The sequence below is a fragment of the Clytia hemisphaerica genome, unplaced genomic scaffold (genome assembly GCF_902728285.1).
Source record: "Clytia hemisphaerica strain Z4C2 unplaced genomic scaffold, Clytia hemisphaerica genome assembly, whole genome shotgun sequence".
Classification (NCBI taxonomy): Eukaryota; Metazoa; Cnidaria; class Hydrozoa; order Leptothecata; family Clytiidae; genus Clytia; species Clytia hemisphaerica.
Genome location: NW_027103444.1, coordinates 36289 through 55289, shown reverse-complemented (window position 1 = coordinate 55289; position 19001 = coordinate 36289). Strand labels below are relative to the sequence as shown.

The window sequence follows — 19001 nt, the reverse complement described above, 5'->3', positions numbered from 1 at the left end:
AACTTGCTGATAGAATTGAGGAGATATAGGACACTGTTCAACAGACTATCTAAAAAAACGACAAATAAAAAAAGGAAAAAAAGAACGACAAAGAACGACACCCTGACCTTAGAGGTGACACCACCCCTACGTATTCATTACTCTTTGTACTTTAAACTGGTTTAACGACTATTTGGGTGAGCTGGAAATAGATTTTGTTTAGAAATAACTATCAAAAAAGCTTACTCTTTTCACAGTGAGATCCAACATGAGTGACAGGGCATTCACATTGATAAGAGTTCACCAAATCAATACATTTTCCACCGTTCAGACAAGTTACATTGACACAATCATCGATATTGGTTTCACATGATTTGCCAGTGAATCCTGACGGACAGGCACACTTGTAATCACCAACCTATTGGAAAGAAATGCTGAAAATGAGCTCAAAGGTAGCCTGTGGTCAGAGATTTTTCACAGGAAATGTTCAGCCATCCACGAAACGGGGATGTTTACCGTCGGTGTACAAGAATTCGATTTTCAAATGTAGAATTTGGATCTTATTAGTACTGTGTTAGAAGTATCTATTTCATAATCTTTTCTTTTGAAGTTTTTGAATTTAAAATAGAGATTGTTATCAACGAGTCTGTACCCCTACCCCCCCCCCCACGGGCGTTCTTTATATTTTGAGAAAACTTGCCGTGTGTCGCGTTATCTTTTCAGATTGAGAGTTTGGTACAAGCTAGCTCAAAGGCAGCCTACCGTGTTTTATAGGTTTATTTCTATTTTGCTCAAAAGTGGGGAGGCTGTAAGTGAAGTCTACCCATGTAATTTCAAGGAAATCTTCTTGCGGCTCTTCTTTAATGTAAACAAACTTACCATATCGGTACACGAACCCCCATTTTGACATGGGTTAGATAAACATTCGTTGGTCTCGTTTTCACATTGTTTCCCATAGTAACCTGAAAGTAAAGAGATGTATATTAAGATTACTGATGCAAGTTTATTGAAATGCAGTTAAGAAATCATTAAATCAAAAATATCTGATATTATGGAAACCATATATTGTAGGGAAATCGAATTCCGAATTTTCGGTTTATCAATGCAATCGTCTAACGGGTTTTATGCTAGTAATTAAAACTCAAAAACACAAAGACGGATATAACTCTCGGACGGGCATTTTATACACGATGCGCATCCCCTATATCAAAATATAACAGAGGGAATGCGTGCAGCCTACCTAAGATCTTGATTCTTCTTTTCCGCAAGTCAAAAGAAGCAAGCTTTACCTTTAGTGCAAGTGCAGATGAATTTTCCATCGACAGTGAAATTGTTGGTACAATTAGATCCGTGTAAACAAGGGTTTGGGTTACAGAAGTCATATTTCTCTGAACAGTTCTTCCCTCTGAAAGTAAAATATGATGGCGCAATAAAAAAATATTTCCAAGTCTTTTGAGGGTTGCAAAAAACAGAAGTCAAAATAGTCTCTCTAAGGTTTTCCCCCTTTTTAGTTATCTTTAAGTAGTGCTAAAATCATGAAAAGTCAAGCAACCTCTCTAGGGAATGAAAATTTTCCGAAAATTCTCTTTTAAGGGTCACTTCTTTGTCGATATTCGCAAAAAAAAACAAACTAGTCTCGTAATTTTGTCTCAGAGAGATAAAACATTAAGATTTAGAGCTTTCCAACGAGCTTAAATACGACCCTTCTTTTTGTCTTTCGGTTTTGCCCAATTCGATTAGAAAGGTTCGGCTTTTACTATCGTTGCACTGTAGAAAAGGACAAATTAAAACAGAACAATCAAAACTAAATTCTACTTACCTATATCCATCTTTACAATAACACAAATAGTCAGCCACGAGGTCTGTGCAATTCAATGAGTTCTCGCCGCACGGCTTTAAAACGTCGCATTCATTGATCTCAACGTCACATTTCTTGCCTTCATAGCCATCAACGCATTCACAAGTATAATCACCAACTTGGTTCAAACAAGTCCCGTTATTTACGCAAGGTCTAGATAAACAGTTGTCAATCACACTAGAACAGTTTCGTCCAGTGTAACCATGGTTACATAAACATTTATAATCACCGATCAGATCAGAACAGTTTCCATGGATACAGGGATCCGGTTTACACTCATTGATATCAACTTCGCACTGTTTGCCGGTGTAGCCAACAGGACAGACACAAGTGTAATCGTTGATCTAAATATTAGATAGGTACTCCATACATTATTTCAAACACTTATCATCCAGTCCAAAAAAAGCTATAAGTGGCCCCTTTAAACAACAAGTGGCTACTACCCCTAAGTGGCTACTTTAAACAACACCTAAAGACTCTTTAAATGAGAGATTTTACCTGACCGCGATCGACAAGCTGCCTCAAGGGTTTATAGTAATAGTATTGGTGCCAAAACACAAATACACTCTACACATAGATATCAGCGTTGTTTCAAACATATTTTCGCTTCGATTTTAATTCAAGAAGGTAAGCCTCGCCACTCATCCATCGATATCTCACCTCACTACTAAAGGCCAGTCTCCACTTGCACGCGCTGCGATCACATCTTTTGGCTCAATCCTTTTTGCTTGGAAAAAAGATTACGTCATAAAAATGTAGCGCGCGCTCGAAAAAAAAGTTGAGCACATTTTAACTTTTTTTAACCGTTACGTCAGATCGTGGAGTTTCTTCATTTTTCTTTTGACCAATAGCTTGGAAGCTTTGCTCAAATAAGTGCGATCGAAGCGCGCGCAAGTGGAGACCGGCCTCAAGACTGTCCAAGACTCACCTCATCCACACAAGCAGCTCCATTTTGACAAGGGTCTACATCACACTCATTAATCTCTGTTTCACATTTGCGTCCAGTAAAGCCTGGTTTACATTGACAAGTGAAATTGTTGATACCGTCCTCACAGGTCGCATTGTTCAAACATGGTTGATATTCGCATTCATCAATATTGGTGGAACAGTTCTTATCGGTAAACCCTTAAAAAGAATTATTAAAAATCATGTCTTTTACACCCCATTCCGACAGACCGACTGGGACCCCTTCCCAAATGAATTTGTTTTCCAAAATATCAAAAAATCCTCCAATTTTGTGTAGTAACTTAGCCAGCAAGAGTCTGTCGTGCACTGGGTGCACCAATGCACCTTACTGACTACGATATTTCGACAATATTTTATTCTTTGAGGCTAAATAGATTGTGTTCTGAGGAAATTTATGACACCACTTTGTAAAAAGCTCCGAAAGGGGTCACTGACAAAGAAGGGTAATAAAACGTTTATAATAGTGGTATCGTCAATTTTTTACCTATTATCTTACGAAAAATGCTACGGATCCTAAGGGTTGTCCCCCTACTATTCTTGATCTTCATGACGTAATCTTTTATACGGAGGCACCCGAAAAAACACCGGGCGTTTGCCACTAGTTCTGAATTCAAGCAATGAAACAGTTGGCAAACGTCGGGTCTTTTTTGAGTGTTTCCGTATACAAGATTACGTCATGCATATAGGTCTAGAATAATAAGCAACTCACCTAGTGGGCATAAACATTGGTAATCATTGATGAGATCAACGCAAGTAGCATTGTTTCGACATGGTTGATCTAAACATTCATCGATATTCTTCGCACACAATCTCCCTTCAAAACCAGGTTGACAATGACATGCAAAATCACCGATGAAATTCTCACAGGTACCTTAAATATAAAGGTGTTAATCATTAAAAGGGTTGATAATGACTGTTTAAAATTGATGACAAAATAAAAAAAGGGTGTTGACGACTGTATGGTTTGTAGGACAAATTGAAAGGATGCGGAAACATCACCATCACCATCGAATTTAAAAGGGATATTCAGATGGGTTGTAATATTTGGCATATGGGATCCTGCTATTGTCCTGGAGCAAAATCTCAAAATATTCTTGCCTAACTATTTTCCAAAGTTGAGATATTTAAGTTACAAGTTTTTGGATTTTAGGATGAAAACAGTAGAATTTCAACGTAAGAACCGTGTAAGAACCCATTTTCGAAATTTTCAAATTTGGATATCTCAATTTTGGAAAATTATTACACAAAAATACTTTGAGGTTTTACTAAGGACAACAGAAGGTTTTTGTAATCTAAATATCTCAAACCATCTGATTATCCCTTCAAGTTTTAGGCCATCCATTGAAACAAACATACCATTATTAAAGCAGGGTTGAGATTTACAATAATCCGTTGTGTTTTGACAGAGGTCACCTTCATAACCTTTCTTGCAAAGACATTTGAAGTCATTGATACCATCTACACATGTCGCGTTGTTAAAACAAGGGTCTGGGGAGCACTCATTGGTGTTGACATCGCATCTATTGACAGAAAATAAAATATTGTAAAAACTAGAAAAAAAAACTTTAAAAAAGTAATGATTTAAGAGTTTGCAAGTATGATGGCCTATCGCAAATTTTGTTTTGAAGAAATCTAGAAGTACTGAATTTCGGGAATTTGAATCTTGTTTGACAATAGTGATTGAAAGGGGTAAAATTCTGGAAAAATTAATTAATTTTCACTTTCATGAATAAGAAACGGATGAATAAGGTGGCCCAAAAAAAACACTTTACATTACTTGAAATTTTAACATTTTGCGTTTTAACGTGTCTTAGCCAAAAGAGTGCACAACTTTAAGTATGTCTTCAAAATTCTAATTTAGATCTCTGTGCAAAATTTCAGGGAGGTACAAGACACAAACACAAATAGTTTTGTTGTATAAAGAGTATTGGATGGTTTAAAAGCAAACACGCAGGAAATTAAAAAAAATGACGTCAATAATACTCACGTTTTCCCAGTGAACCCACCAGCACAATTACACTTAAAATCATCGATCAAATCCTCGCATATACCACGATTGTTGCACGTCACATTCTTGCAATCATCAACATTCGTTTCACATCTGAGTAATCAAATTTTTTTTAATAAATGTGACAACAATCTTCGATAAGAGGAAACACTACGAGGCGCACGTAAATAGCACATGTGTGTACGAAATTTGATAAAGTAAACGTTTTTTTATAAGAACAAACTATATAAGAATATAAGGCTTTGATAAACAAAATCCTTAAGAACAAGTTGAGAACATTATAAGGATTTAACACTGTATACTGAACATTTCTAGACTTAAAACTCAATAATTTTGGATGTTCTTTAAAAAACGTTTGTAGCCGATACAATTGTTGAGCTTTTTGCTTATTTTCTACTGTCTGAATTAGTCATCTACAAACGGCGCCGAAATATATTGACAATTTTGGGTATTAAAACGTTGTTCAGAATTTACAGTTCGGGCAAGTATTGTAATTTCAGTACTCTTACTTTGCTCCAGTGGATTTTTCGACTCTTGAAGGGTTAAGTGGCTTCCAGGCTATGCTCTAAGCCATATTGGAACATTTTTAAGATTTTAGAACCTGAGATTCAAAGTCTTAAGTCTAATGTTAGAACTCAGAGTTAAAACTCTACTTTCTAACCGTGCTTTAAAGCATATAACAATCACTTGCTGTTTAAAAGTTTTGAGGTAATTCCCCTTTTGTGTCAAATATTTCGGTGCCAATGGCTAGGTCTAATACATTTGTTTCATTTGGCTTCGGAAAAAGAAAGAAAAACTGATATCTCACCTTTCTCCAACAAAGCCTTCTTCGCAAGTGCAATTAAATCCATTGATCAAATCCGTACAATTGGCACCGTTGAGGCATGGGGACGAGCCACATTCATCAATGTTGACGTCACAGTCGTTTCCAGTCCATCCCGGTTGACAAACGCACGTGTAGGTATAATTTCCACGAATGCATTGCGCGCCGTTTTGACATCTCTTTGCGTCACACGGGTTGTTAGCTGAAGAAAACATTATTAAGATTATTTCAGCAGTTGACGCTTACCTAGCTTCAGCTAGTGCCTGGAGTACTGTTCAAGATAGCCTGTACCAAACCCCGTCAGTGAGGGAGTTGTGAAAGTTTATCACGTTGGAGTGATTACATTGAAGTGGAAGCGCTCGTATAGTGTCTTAATTTCTTGTTTGAGTTGGTATAAACCTGCACGTTATTCGTGCTTTTCATTACATAATGTTTTATACTGAAGCACTAAAAAAGACCGAATGTTTGCCACTAATTTTGAATTTATAAACAATAAAACTAGTGACAAACGCCCGGGCTATTTTGGCTGGCGGGTGCTTCTGTATAAAACATTACGTTATGAATATCATGAACAGATATAGACAAGAGTCTACTTCTTGCTGAACTTTGCTTTCTAATAGTTTTTGATGACGCTGAGTTTAGTAAAAAAGACTATGAGCATTTGACGAGGCTGCTATTTTGAAAAAAAATGTTTAAAATCCAAATATCAAAAAAGCTAATTGAAGTTGAAAAATATAATTAAGAATGAGAAACAAACATCAATACAAATTTTGAATCCCTTATTTTCAAATAAAAACATTCTTCAGCTTCATTCTTTTTTTATCTGGGAAAAACAAAGAAAATCTGGCGGACTGTTTTACAGTCCACCTAAGCACTTAATTGCGCCGTCCAGTCTATAAAAAAGCTTTTAGTGGACCCCAGGCTAGAACAGATAGGGATAGTGAAGTGTTGTATATTATACATACTTGGACACTCATCCTGTGAAGTTGCATTTGGTTTTCCACCAAAGGTTCCACCACCGAGACATCGTTTGCAGATGGTTTTCATTTGCTCGTCTTGATAACGTCCCAAAACACATGGCTGGCATGGCACTAACCCGTTAACCGAATAGAAACCAGGTTGACATTTTTCTAAAGTAGAATACAGTCAATATTTGATTTTTGTTATTACTTTTTCTGAAAAATTCCTGGTTTGCTTACTGATCAATTTTGATTTACAAGCTTTTTCACATGGAATTGACAGCAATATTGGTCGGAAAAAGGAAAAGAAACACATTTTTTGCTTATATCAGCACAATATAACAATAGGCAGACACTGTCCTGATATGAAACATGTGTCTGATATGAAACGGGGATACTTATGTAAAAATAAAACCTTTAAGGGAGTTACTCTATTTACCGCGCTGAAATGGTTTCCGCATAAAAGTAAATCTTTTCTTTACCTTTACATTCCGAGCTAGAGTCACTTCCTCTGTTAGCTGTTGTTTGATTGGTTGGACATTGAACGCAAGAAGTCGTTCCCATTCCTTCTTGATAAAATCCATAATCACATTGACGACATGTCGGATGAAGTCCTGTTGACGAGTAGCTACCGGCTGAACACATTTCTATTGGAAAATACAAGTTAAGAACATTTTAAGGCTTTGTGGACTCCGACAAAAATACTCACAAAATGGCAAAATAAGAAAATCTTTAAGCTTAAAACTCAAAAAAACATCCCAAGGCTTCAATACTTTTGGATGTTCTGATAAAAAAACGTGCATCCCTTCACCTTATTCAAACTTAAAAGAACATTTTATACTTACTGGTACAAGACGAAGAGTGTTTATCCAGAGTGCTTGATCCTGTGGCACATTTCATACACGATTCATGTCCAGGTGTTGGTGTATAAAATCCTTTGTCACATGATTGACATTGGTTTTTGGTCTTGTTTAAGTACATGCCTGGTGAACACTCCACTGTTTATGAAAAATACAAAGAAAATTTTTAAAGAAATTATCAACTGTAAAAAAGAGGGAGATGTTCAAAGTTAAACCTAAAAAACGGAAAATATGAAATCACAATGTTGTCATCGTCTAAGCCGATTCCCTTATAAAGGAAAATATCAATAGAATAAACAGTCTTCATTATTATTGACCCACAACACAAACCACTCCTTTATAACAAAAACGATACAACTGAAGACCAAGTGGTGTTCCCAGTCCGAATCTTTGCTCGATCTATGCACAGGCCTTAATATATCCCTGGACCAAGCTATATTCGCTATCTTTGATCGAAGTTTTGAATTGGTATCCGTAAAGAAGCCATTGAAGTGTTAAGAATTAATGTCTAACGGCACTACATCATCAAAAGTTTTCGAGGGAAAGTAAATCTAGCGCTCTCGAAGCATTTACACCGCTTTTGAGTAGTGCCGCCATTAAGGTACCACTTTTCAAAAAACTCCGATCAAAGATTTTGCTTGGCCGGGATTGAGAAACTTGGTCCAGGGTATATAGAGGTCAGTGAATGTCACGTTTTGTTCATACATGGCCGTAAACAATCGAACGACTTCTTGAACACGAACACATTCACGTTCAGAGGCTCCTGTGGTAAGTTATATACCAATTCGACGTAGATTTAAAAAATGCCAATGCTCTGACCCACTACTACTAGTATACTCGTAGTTGACAGCGAACGCGTTAAAGTACTTACAACAAACAAGGTTGTTCAAGACACCACCGAGGAAGTCGACTTTTATATGACCTTCCGGACAACAATATTGAGATGCTTCTGTGCAGCAACTCTCTGAAGCTAAGGTGATATTAGTGATTCCACTGGATTGGCTAAGCTTGTTGACCAATACGGTAATGTTACCACCAAATTCGTCATTGATCTTCTTCAGACATGCGTCTGTTGTTTGGGCAACACCTTAACAAAATTCATAAACATGAAGGAAATTTAAATTTATGTGAACAGTCAACAACTTGAAAATATCAAAACTTGCAGTTCCTTGCGCTCTATCTTTTTATGTACTCTTAGGTGCCTGTAATAGTCGCTTGTCAAATTTTTGATATTTTTCCAATCTCCCTTCCCTCATCTCATTACCTTATTTTCGGGGGTATTCACAGGTACAAATTCCATTTCCCTTGCCCGTTTATAAGGCACCTGAGAGTAATGATACGGCCGTGGTGTGATTATAAGAGTAGAATCACTAGGGAATTTTGTTTTCCGAATGTTTACATAAATTTGTTTAAGTGGGGAAAGAAGCTACGATCCGACTATAGGATCCCGTTAATCTAGAGTTCCCCTGAATTTGAGGTAACCTGCTTTGATTTTCTTTTCGAATATTTAATTTAAATTCAATGAAATTTAAGATTACTTTCATATAAAACATACAAATCAAGCTAACCAAGTTTGCAAAACTCAAAAACATAAAGATGGAGGTAGCCCTCGGACAGGAATTTTATACACGATACACATCCCCTATATTAAACCATATCAGGACCAACCACTCAAAAACAATAAAATTTTATCCCAAAAGTAGTTATTTACCTATCAACAATAGGTCCCCTGGTGGTGCGAGTTTGAAACTAGTCACCACTTTGTTGGCATCGCTAACATATGACGTCATTTGGACTTTGAACCCATCATCTTTGCATTGGTCGTGGATAAGCTTTTGGAGATTGGCGTTGAAAACAGATAAGTTGGTTGGGGCGGTTGTTGAGAAATCAGTCGTGACGTTGATGTTTTGACAGGAGATACCAGACTTTCGGACTAAAAAATATTTAAGGTGGTCATTATACTTTAGGCTTGAAGTGAAAAGAAGGGCTTGAAGGGAAAAGAAGGTTTTGAATTTCTAATTCGATCTCCATGGGATCAAAACAAATTACAGAAAGTAATTTAAACCACTTTTCAGCGGCAGGGACCAATATTTTAGTTCGAATTACAGAAAGATTTCAATAATAGAGGTTCGAATTAGAGAGAGTTGATTATATCTACAGTTGACTCTCTCTAATTCGATCTTCGAGAGACAAACCATTTCCTTCGAATTAGAGAAAGATTCGTATTATGAGAGTATTTCATAAAACTTTCAAGCTGAAGGAAACGCTGTTTTATTTCGAATTATACAAAGATTCGAAAAATAAAACGATCGAATTAGAGAGAGCCATTCGATTGTAAGAGTGAACTAAATAAGGGGGTTTGAAATAAATAATCAGATTGTTTAATCTCAAACCATCTGATTATTCTTTTCTTTTCAAAATTCAAGGAAATTAAACATTTAACATACCGCCGCATCCCGGTGGGTATTTCTCTTGGAAGGTACCGTCTTTCAGACAATTGATATTCTCATGATGGAAATGTTGGACCTCGACGAATGATTGGTTGGCTGGACAAGCTAAGTCACATGTGATTATATATTTGCCAGGCATGTTGGGATCGTTGATGTGACACTTGGATGTGCCCTTGAATGGTCTGTATCGGCAAGTCTCGTTACCTCTGTTACATCCACAACCTAAAGGGGTTGAAAGCACAATATTTTCAGAAGTGATGGCCCCGTTCCTTCCAGTGGTGCCTTCAGTTCCTAGATAGCCGAGCCGGGTTGCCGTAAATCCCATGAAAAAGTCCTCGATTATTGGGCTATCCACGTAAAATATCTATCTACAATCATGGTCGAAATATATTGAGAATTCCGGTTATTTCAAGATTTAAATTTCGGCGAGAAAGTCGGTTTAGGGCTATCTCTTTAATTTAATCGAATATTTCAATTTGGGAGGGGTTGGCAGACTTCCAGGCTTCTAATATTGGACTATTTTCGAGCTCTTGGATCCTCTAATCCTAAGTCTAGCTAAAACTCAGAGTTAAAACTCTACCCTTCGAACCTACTTTAGAGCACTTACAAATCGATTGTGGTCTCTAAACTTCCTGGGGAATTTCTCTTTTTTCTCAAATATTATGACCTTAATTTTAGATCGTTCTACGGAAGTGAGGACACTTCCCATTCTATTACCCAGAAAGTGTGGTCTAGATTGCAATAACAAAATTGCGCTTGGAATAAATTTAAATAAAAAGCTTTACCTTTGACATAGACTTCCATGACGCATGTATCGACATTGTTTTGTTGGTCGGTTACCGTGGCAACCACTTTATGATATTTGTTCGATTCAAAGATGGTACCGTTCGATGGATTGAAAATTGCACTCTTGATGCCGACGTTATCACGGAAAATTCCTAGAATGAAAAATATGTTTTTAAAGCTTCACAGCTTAGTATAAAAAGAGACAAAATGAGGCCAAGTAACTAAAGGAAAACAATCGCACCAAAACATACGACAATCATAAATATAAATTAGAAACCAGTCGCTTTCGCTTTCAACATAGTCCGTATAAAAAACTCTGGTCTGGAAGCTTATTGTTTTAACTTTTTGTTAGCTTTCCCCTTTGTTATTATAAAAGGTAAAAATCGATTTGCTCAGTTTTCGATCACGTTACCAAATATTCCTCTTGGGATTGGTGTAAGATTTTTAATCACATGAACAAAAAGTGAGCAAAACAAACTAATTTCTCAACGAAATTTCAATTAAGAAACAATGGAAAGAAACAAAAGGCTTCCAGACTGGGTTTTTTTACGGACTATGCTTTCAAGCAAAAGGCAGTGTGGTTTTGTGTCATGAACGAGCAATAAGGTCAGATCGACACATTCACAATATCCCTTTAGAGCAGAGATTAGTATGCCCAGGAATGGATGATCTGTTAAGAGATTAAAAATGATATAAATCACTCAAACCGGAGTTTTTTAGGGGGTATTCTCCAAAATAAAAATCGATGGTTTTACCTTTAGACCAGGTGACGGAAACATCGATGTCACTTCTGATGACAATATTCTTTGGGCATGAAATTCGTGGCTTCTCAGAATCTAGTGAAAATTTACATATAACAATATAAGTTCTCTTATGATATCTCATTTGAGAAAGACACGTAAGATGTTGAAACGTCGATAAAAAATTATTTTATTTTTTGCGTGTGATGACTGTGAGCAATTTCCTTGTCATTGAATTCTCAGAACTAGAATATATATGCTTACAATTCATCCCTTCTCATACAATTAGAGCAGTCGATTAGACTCTTCGAGAAAATAAACTACATTATAACTGTATTATATAAAAATCCTATATTATAGGGGGGTCCCTTGCGTTCTTTTTCAAATTCGCAAAAAAAGCAGTCCAAAACTCGGAAAATAATGTCTCTATCAAATATTTTATCAGGTAATGACGTAGAACTTTGAATTCCGTCAGTCGTAACCACGGGCAACACCCTCTGTCGTATCAATCTCATTAGCTTAAACTACTTGGTTAAGGTTCTACGGTTTGGTCCTTGCATTCTATTTCGAATTTTTGCGGCAGCAACAATATAAATCGTAAAATAAGAAGTATTAAATATTTAAACGACGTACCCTCGACGAAAATTCTCAAGTTACAAGTTGCATTGTTCCCTACACTATCTGACGCAAAGTACTCAATGACGGTCAAACCAGCTTCCATGTAGGTCGGTGATGTAACCACGGAAACACTGTCAACATCAACCAACTCTCCGCTGTTATCGGTTGCCGTTGGTTTCGTCCAGTCCACCAACATTCGAGATTCGAATAATGGTAAAGTGAAGTTTTGTTGTTCACACTTGAATACAGGCTTCATAACGTCTGAAAAAAAGAAGAACAGATTGTCAATAATGGTTTAAAAGATGTCCAAAGCTTAGGCATCTGTTTATGCTATAAAGACAATGTTTATTTATAGTAGGTATATCATAGAGGTTTGGGAATCAGTCTAAATTCAGCTATAAATACTCTATTTATAGCGGGTTAAACTTTAGGGAAATGATAAACAGACAATTTAATTCAGTTTTTTTAGGTTAGAGTTCTTGGCATCTATTGAAAAGTGTTAAAAATACTATTCTGTAGAACTTTATTACATAACCTTAGTAAAAAATTGTCGATCAGAAATACTACCATCTAACATAATTGTTCGTCTATTTCTTTACGGGAAAAGCTATTTACACCGATGAGGTTGGTTATCCTCGAATCCTAATCTTTTATGTATTATCTATTATTAGAGAAAATCATCCCTCCTACCTTTGCAGACAGGTAAAGCACCAGTCCAGCCGTTGCCAGTTTTTTGTCCAAGATAAACACACGTTCTCTCTGCATCACCAAAAAGTTTGTATCCTTGTTTAGTACACGTGTATCTAACAGTTTGTCCAAGAGCAACCGTACCATTTCGAGCACCGTTCAATGGCGTACCTGGATCAGGGCATGGTGATGCTAAAACAGATCAGATTGAAATTTTTTTTAAAAGATTTCACAATGACGAGTGGATTTTTTTTAGTCAAATGTTTTTTTAAAAAACCTTTTAAAAAGGGGCATCTAAAAAGACATCTTAGCAGCCCTTCAGTCTGTTCCTACACGCATGCGTAATTTATCGTTATTTAAAGCAGAACTATCCAGGCCGGGGCTATGGACGACGCAATTTGTCGTTCTTTTTGACTAATTTTTAGTAAATGTAGGATTCCTTAGATCAATTCCTTTATTATTTGGCTCTTAAAAGGGATTCACAATGGGAGGCTTCCCCCGCGACCACATCGCACGGCTTACGTGAGGAGAAACCTAAAGCCGAATAAAAAGCGAAACAAAATGGAAAGTATTCTATAAAAAGTGAATTATTTAAGGCTGAGATACTGGATTCTTAACGCTCCGACCCTTAACCTGATAGTATAGAAATCACCACTAGTGATGCTAATTTCCCTAATAAAAGGAACCTTTTGCACACTATCGATAGAGGAGGATCCAATTTTCCATAAAAACTTGTCTCTTATTTGTGAATTATTAGAAATAGGGAGACAGTTGATTGCATTTATTCATAGTATGATATATAGTCAGAAAAAAAGACACTTTTTTATTCTGCTACTGGCAGTTCCATGCCACTTTTGTAAGTAAATTAGTATGATATATATAATTTCCGTAAAAACTCACGGGCACAGACAGGTGTAAATCCGGACCATTTTCCATTAGCTTGACACGTGGTTTTATTATGACCAATCATTTGATATCCTCCAGAACAATGGAATGTTGCATTGTCTTTATATTGTGTACCATTTGTCTGGGCATATCCGTTCTTTGGAGATTGAGGGACGCCACATGAAACGCCTTAAATGGTAAACATCGGATATATCAGGGGGGTACAGAGTCAGTGTACTGGCCCATAGGATACTAGCTTGATTTTTGGATTGTCTTCCAAAAACTTAGACCACCACCCTTTTTAGTTCACTGTAATAACTTTCTTCTACGGTCACGGCTTTGACACCACCCTTTACATCCCTTTTAGTACACTGTACTAACTTTTCTCCACGACCGGATTTTTAATATCACCCTTTCAGTACACTGTACTAACTCAATTTTACCTAAAAAATACACCACCCCACCAGCAATGGGCCAGTACACTGACTCGGTACCCCCTGGATATATACATCTACTGTTGTTTGAGGTGAGTTCCACTTCCTAGACTCGATTACTATGTCATTTTCTTGCGGGAAAAAAAGCAGCGCTTGCGGCTAACCGCAAAAATATCTTTGGAAAGTTCCACACAAATATTTTATGTTTTTATATTCTCAGGATTTAAAAAATCACTTTTAAAATTGGTCTTTTTAGGGAAAAATAGGCCATATTGTAAAAAAACCGATAACATTAAATTCCGCAAAAGCACTAAAAAACAACATACGTTCACAAACAGGTGATTTTCCTGACCAATAAAATTTGATAGCATCTTGAACACATTCTTGAAGTAGATTCCCAGATGTTCTTTCATATCCGTGATCACACAGATATTCGACGATACTTCCTTCAGCATAGCGACCAGTACTGTTGTGGATTGTCCCGTTGACAGATTGGATTGAGTTAGAAACATCTTTTGGCATCAAACAGCCAGATTCTACAATAAAGTTGTTTTTAAGAATAAAGACGAATCTGCTTCGGCGATAGAAATATGATAAAAAACTTTGCAACACTCACCCTTGAGGCTACACCCCCCAACGCCACCTTTCGAGGGTCATAAGTCTTGGTACAGAGCTTTAGAAAAGCAATTTCTGACTCCCCAATAGCTAACCTTCTTAAATTATGTACATCAGATTTTTTTCGCGGATTTCGCGGAAATGGAAATTTGAAAAGTCCTTATCTGCAAAATATTTTTGAACAAAACTCAAAGCTTCTAACAAATAAATACTTTTTAAATGTTTGCTGGAATCAAAGAGGCGCTGATAATGCGTATTTCAACAACCAACAAGAATGATTTGGCAATAAAAGCATCGAAATCGTGAAAATATTGAAAATATTGTTTCCCACATACAGTAGTACCATCCGCGAATCTTAATAACCGTGAAAATTTATCCCACTAAAGTATATCAATTGAGAATGAAAGTTGCGATAAAGAGCGTAGCCTTTTATGGTCACAGTAGAAAAAGTTTTGCCAGAAGTGATGGCAGATAGAGGGCACTCAATCGGTAAGTAGAAAGCTATTTGGAACAATTTCCCAGTTAAGTCTCAAGCTAACCAACTCAGAATTAAAACTCTACATTCTAGACGTAACTTAAAGAACTTAAAAATCATTTGTGGTGTTTAAAATTTTGCAGGGAATACCCCTTTTATCAAATATGTCGCAGTCACTTACCGACACATTTTGGGAATTTTTCACTCCAAGTTCCATTCTTTAAACATTTTGGTTTTACAACACGATCCAAAACATACCCTGGGTTGCACCGGTATTCTAGCTCGACCGGGTATCGATTTCCGTAATTTAAAATGTATCCGTTATCGAGATAGTCAACAACAGGACATGGGTTTCCTACGGAGAGAAAAAAACAATAAAAAATACAGTGGAGTCTCCATAACTCGAACAGAAATTTGTTCGAGTTAAGGGAATTTCGAGATATGAAGATATCTTTATAAACATTAAAGGCATTGTAGCTGAGGGACCATAAAAACTTGTCCGAGTTAAGGAGACATCCGAAATAATATAGAGGTTCCAATTAAAGAGAATCCACTGTAATAATTTTCTAAGAAATGGTAAAGTTTAACAGAAAAATGAGAGGTATTTTCACGAAAACGGGCTTTGATTGCCAGAACTACAAGTATAAATTGTCAATCGCTTTCTTTCCATGCAGCCATGTTGAATACTCGCAATATTTTTAAGACAATAAAAAAACATCATTTATGATTTTCATGATGTGATATATGGAACATTAAAAAAAACGGATGTCTAATGATTACTTCCATATTAAAACTAACATTGAACAAGTACTGTACGTACTGCTGAACATGCCAAAAGTTTGCTCGACAATCGAATGAAAATTCCCGAATAATTCTAGAGACGAACCAAGTTGATCCCCTAAAAAAGACTCTGCAAAAACTCTTTCGCTGATGAAACGCCAGCTTGGTTTTGCCCTATTTCAAAGTGGCTGTAGCTCTTGATTGTTGAGCGGACTTTTGGTTTGATAGCAGTAGGTACAGTAGAAAAGGCCCAGTTTGGGCGTTTCCGTAGACAAGATTAGGTCATGTATACGTACCAAAACAACTATGATATTCAATAGCGGTTCGTTCTTCGACTTTATTCAACGTTTGATTACCAGTGTATAAAAAGTAGCCGTCTTTACAACTACAATTATAAGCGCCTGGTGTGTTCGTACAGATCTGGTCACACTTGACAATGTTTGTGGCGTTGGAGCTACACTCGTTGATGTCTAAAGAGGAAAACAATGGAAATTTATCATGAATTTTGCCCTTTGTATTACAATGAAGTGAATAAAGTCGCTCAGTGGAGATGGATTTCTCCAAATTCACTGTCTCTGTCCAGGCAGTAGACAAGATTTCACTTCTAGCTCTACCATGTGGCAATCCAGTCTTCGGGTTCCACAAATGACCGCAAATGGCATGGTTATGAGTTCGAGTATGACCGGATCCGTTGGTTTTCCAACGGTTCTGGTAGCTAGTCAGAAGACAACATGAGAGCGACTGTATTCAGTTCAATGAAATATCATTATGTTGGCCAAGGATACACAGGTTTTAGAATTAGCTCTTTCCATTTTTACGATTGTATCATCCTATATTGAAATTTCTCAATCGTTGGAAAATAAAAAGTGATCATTTTAATAGTGATTATGACTCTGAATGACTGAGTGGTCTATTTAAAATCCAGCAGAAATTGGCCATAGGCGAAGATCTAGGTCAGATAGGAAGAACCAATTCTTTTATTAAGAGTATGAATTTGGCACCTAGAAATAATCGTTTGATTTAATGACAAAAAAACCTTGAACCAACCTTTACAAGTGACTTCGTCAATTTTTTGATAACCTTCTTCACATATGCATTGGAAACTACCGAATGAATTGATACATGTGATATCACCTTCGCCTTTGCATGGTGACGGTTTAGCAGCACATTCGTTCGTGTCTACACACACTGCAACATCAGGTTCCCACATACCAACTCCTACGAAAATATGACAATCAAAATATCAATAACAACCAATCAGATTATGATAAAGCAGATAAATAAATTAAAAACTGCCTCCAAGATTTATACCCAGAGGGGTTCTGGATTTACGAGACTTAAATCGAAGAAAAACCCGAATTTTAGTGAATTTTAAGACCCTTATTGGGACCATTTTACTAAAGATTTAAGGAATTTGAGCTGTTTTTTTGTTTGTTTGTTCTTAGGGGGACTGGGACTTTTGTGATTTCTATGACCCTTATTTGAAGATTCAAAAAACGGACCCTTAAGGGCCGCACACACCCTTACACTCCTTTTTACCTAGGTGACCCCCCAGATTTATATAAAGTTCAGTGGGTATAGCACTACTTAATAGCAGCGTAAGTAAAACGAGAGCGCTAGATCTACATTTCTTTGAATACTTGTGATGATGTAGCGCCTTTTGACGTTAATCTTAGACACTGCAGTTGCTTCTTTGCGGTACTACTTTCAGAAAAACTCCGATCAAAGATGGCAGATAAAGCTTACTCCAGGGTTTATAAAGGTCAGAGGAAGGACGTCAAATTACTGAAATTGTAGCATTGATTTTCTTACAAACAAAGCCTTAGTGGCGTTGAATAAGTTGATTTCGTTGGCATAGAATAGAGTTCTGGAATGAATTTTTCTTCCATTAAAATTACCTTTGCAAGTTGATGTTTCATTTCCGTCAGCGTGGAAACCAGTAAAGCATTGAACTTTGACCTTCGAACCATAGGGGTATGACGTCATGTTAACATTGACACCTTCTAACATACCATTCTGTGGTGGACTCGGTGGGGTACAGCGAATCTCTGGAAGAGGAATAAAAGGTTTAAAAAGAAGACCTAAAATCTTACAATTTAATCTAATTTAAGCCAATTACTGTAAGTTGGTCTAATGTCGACATCCCTCTTCTAATTTTGACACCCTTCTTTAGGGATAGGAATAAGAGGAAGGTCGGAATCACTATTCTACTTTCCTTGGTGATCAGAGTGGCAAAAAAACTTTTGTCTATTATTGATCCCGACCTTCCTAATATTCCTATCTCTAAACAAGGGTGTCGAAATTAGAGAGGGATGTCGACATTAGACCAATATACGGTAAGGCTCGAGTGGTAAAAGTGATAAAACAGTTCACTATACCTGTACAAGTTGGTGCTTGTGCATTCCATTTCCCATTAACACCACAAGTAATCGATGATTGTCCTTCCAATAAAAATCCTTCATCACATTTAAAAGAGACTGAAGAACCAACTGTGAAATCGTCACCCACTCTTGTACCGTTTGTTGGTTTGCCAGGGTCTTCACATAGTGAAACTAAAAAAAGTTAAAAATGGTTTTCAAAACTGTCCTGGATTTCATAGGGGAAGGTGAGAAATTAAAAGGAACAGTTTAACAACCGTAGTGCATCCGACTAAGGTGCGCAAGGTCGTGGGTTCAACTCATGGTCGGGTCATACCAAAGAATTCGTACAAACTGGTACTTGATGAAGGGTAAGTGGAAAATCCAGGGAGAAAGAGATTTCAGGTAGCCATCGAAAGAGGAGCTTTTGTGTCACCTCCGACTGCTATCGCAAGACTTACTAATAAGTAAGTAATAAGAAAAATAAATTTTTGAAATAGAATCTCCTTAAAACCAAGGTTAATTTTTTTCATCGTTTTAGTGTGAGACTCCAGGTATTATGGTTCAATGGGCTATTCTAGAAAAACTTCAAAACTGTCAGTGAAATTTGATGAAAAATCCACAAGAGCTTTCAGAAAATCCCAGAGAGTACTTCAAAAACTTTCAAAAATTCAGATTGACCTCCTCAATAAGGGGATATTTTTTTGTTTTTCTTGAAAAG

The 19001-nt window shown here is 36.7% G+C and overlaps 1 protein-coding gene across 1 annotated transcript in view; it reads right to left on the bottom strand.

Annotated features, from left to right (window-relative positions):
- Positions 1–19001, bottom strand: part of LOC136798175 (uncharacterized) — a 52916-nt gene that overhangs the window by 19176 nt on the left and 14739 nt on the right. The window contains exons 14-39 of the mRNA XM_067054757.1: positions 18302–18475; positions 17822–17971; positions 16971–17141; positions 16220–16393; positions 15325–15498; positions 14380–14589; positions 13635–13808; positions 12738–12926; positions 12063–12308; positions 11445–11525; positions 10689–10841; positions 9901–10125; positions 9165–9386; positions 8325–8540; positions 7439–7591; positions 7076–7240; positions 6600–6764; positions 5620–5836; positions 4791–4904; positions 4160–4323; positions 3513–3674; positions 2766–2962; positions 1799–2181; positions 1269–1384; positions 859–941; positions 226–397 (exon numbers count right to left, since the gene is read on the bottom strand). Coding sequence (XP_066910858.1) covers positions 226–397; positions 859–941; positions 1269–1384; positions 1799–2181; positions 2766–2962; positions 3513–3674; positions 4160–4323; positions 4791–4904; positions 5620–5836; positions 6600–6764; positions 7076–7240; positions 7439–7591; positions 8325–8540; positions 9165–9386; positions 9901–10125; positions 10689–10841; positions 11445–11525; positions 12063–12308; positions 12738–12926; positions 13635–13808; positions 14380–14589; positions 15325–15498; positions 16220–16393; positions 16971–17141; positions 17822–17971; positions 18302–18475 — 4650 coding nt within the window. The remainder of the gene's footprint in view (positions 1–225; positions 398–858; positions 942–1268; positions 1385–1798; positions 2182–2765; positions 2963–3512; positions 3675–4159; positions 4324–4790; positions 4905–5619; positions 5837–6599; positions 6765–7075; positions 7241–7438; positions 7592–8324; positions 8541–9164; positions 9387–9900; positions 10126–10688; positions 10842–11444; positions 11526–12062; positions 12309–12737; positions 12927–13634; positions 13809–14379; positions 14590–15324; positions 15499–16219; positions 16394–16970; positions 17142–17821; positions 17972–18301; positions 18476–19001) is intronic.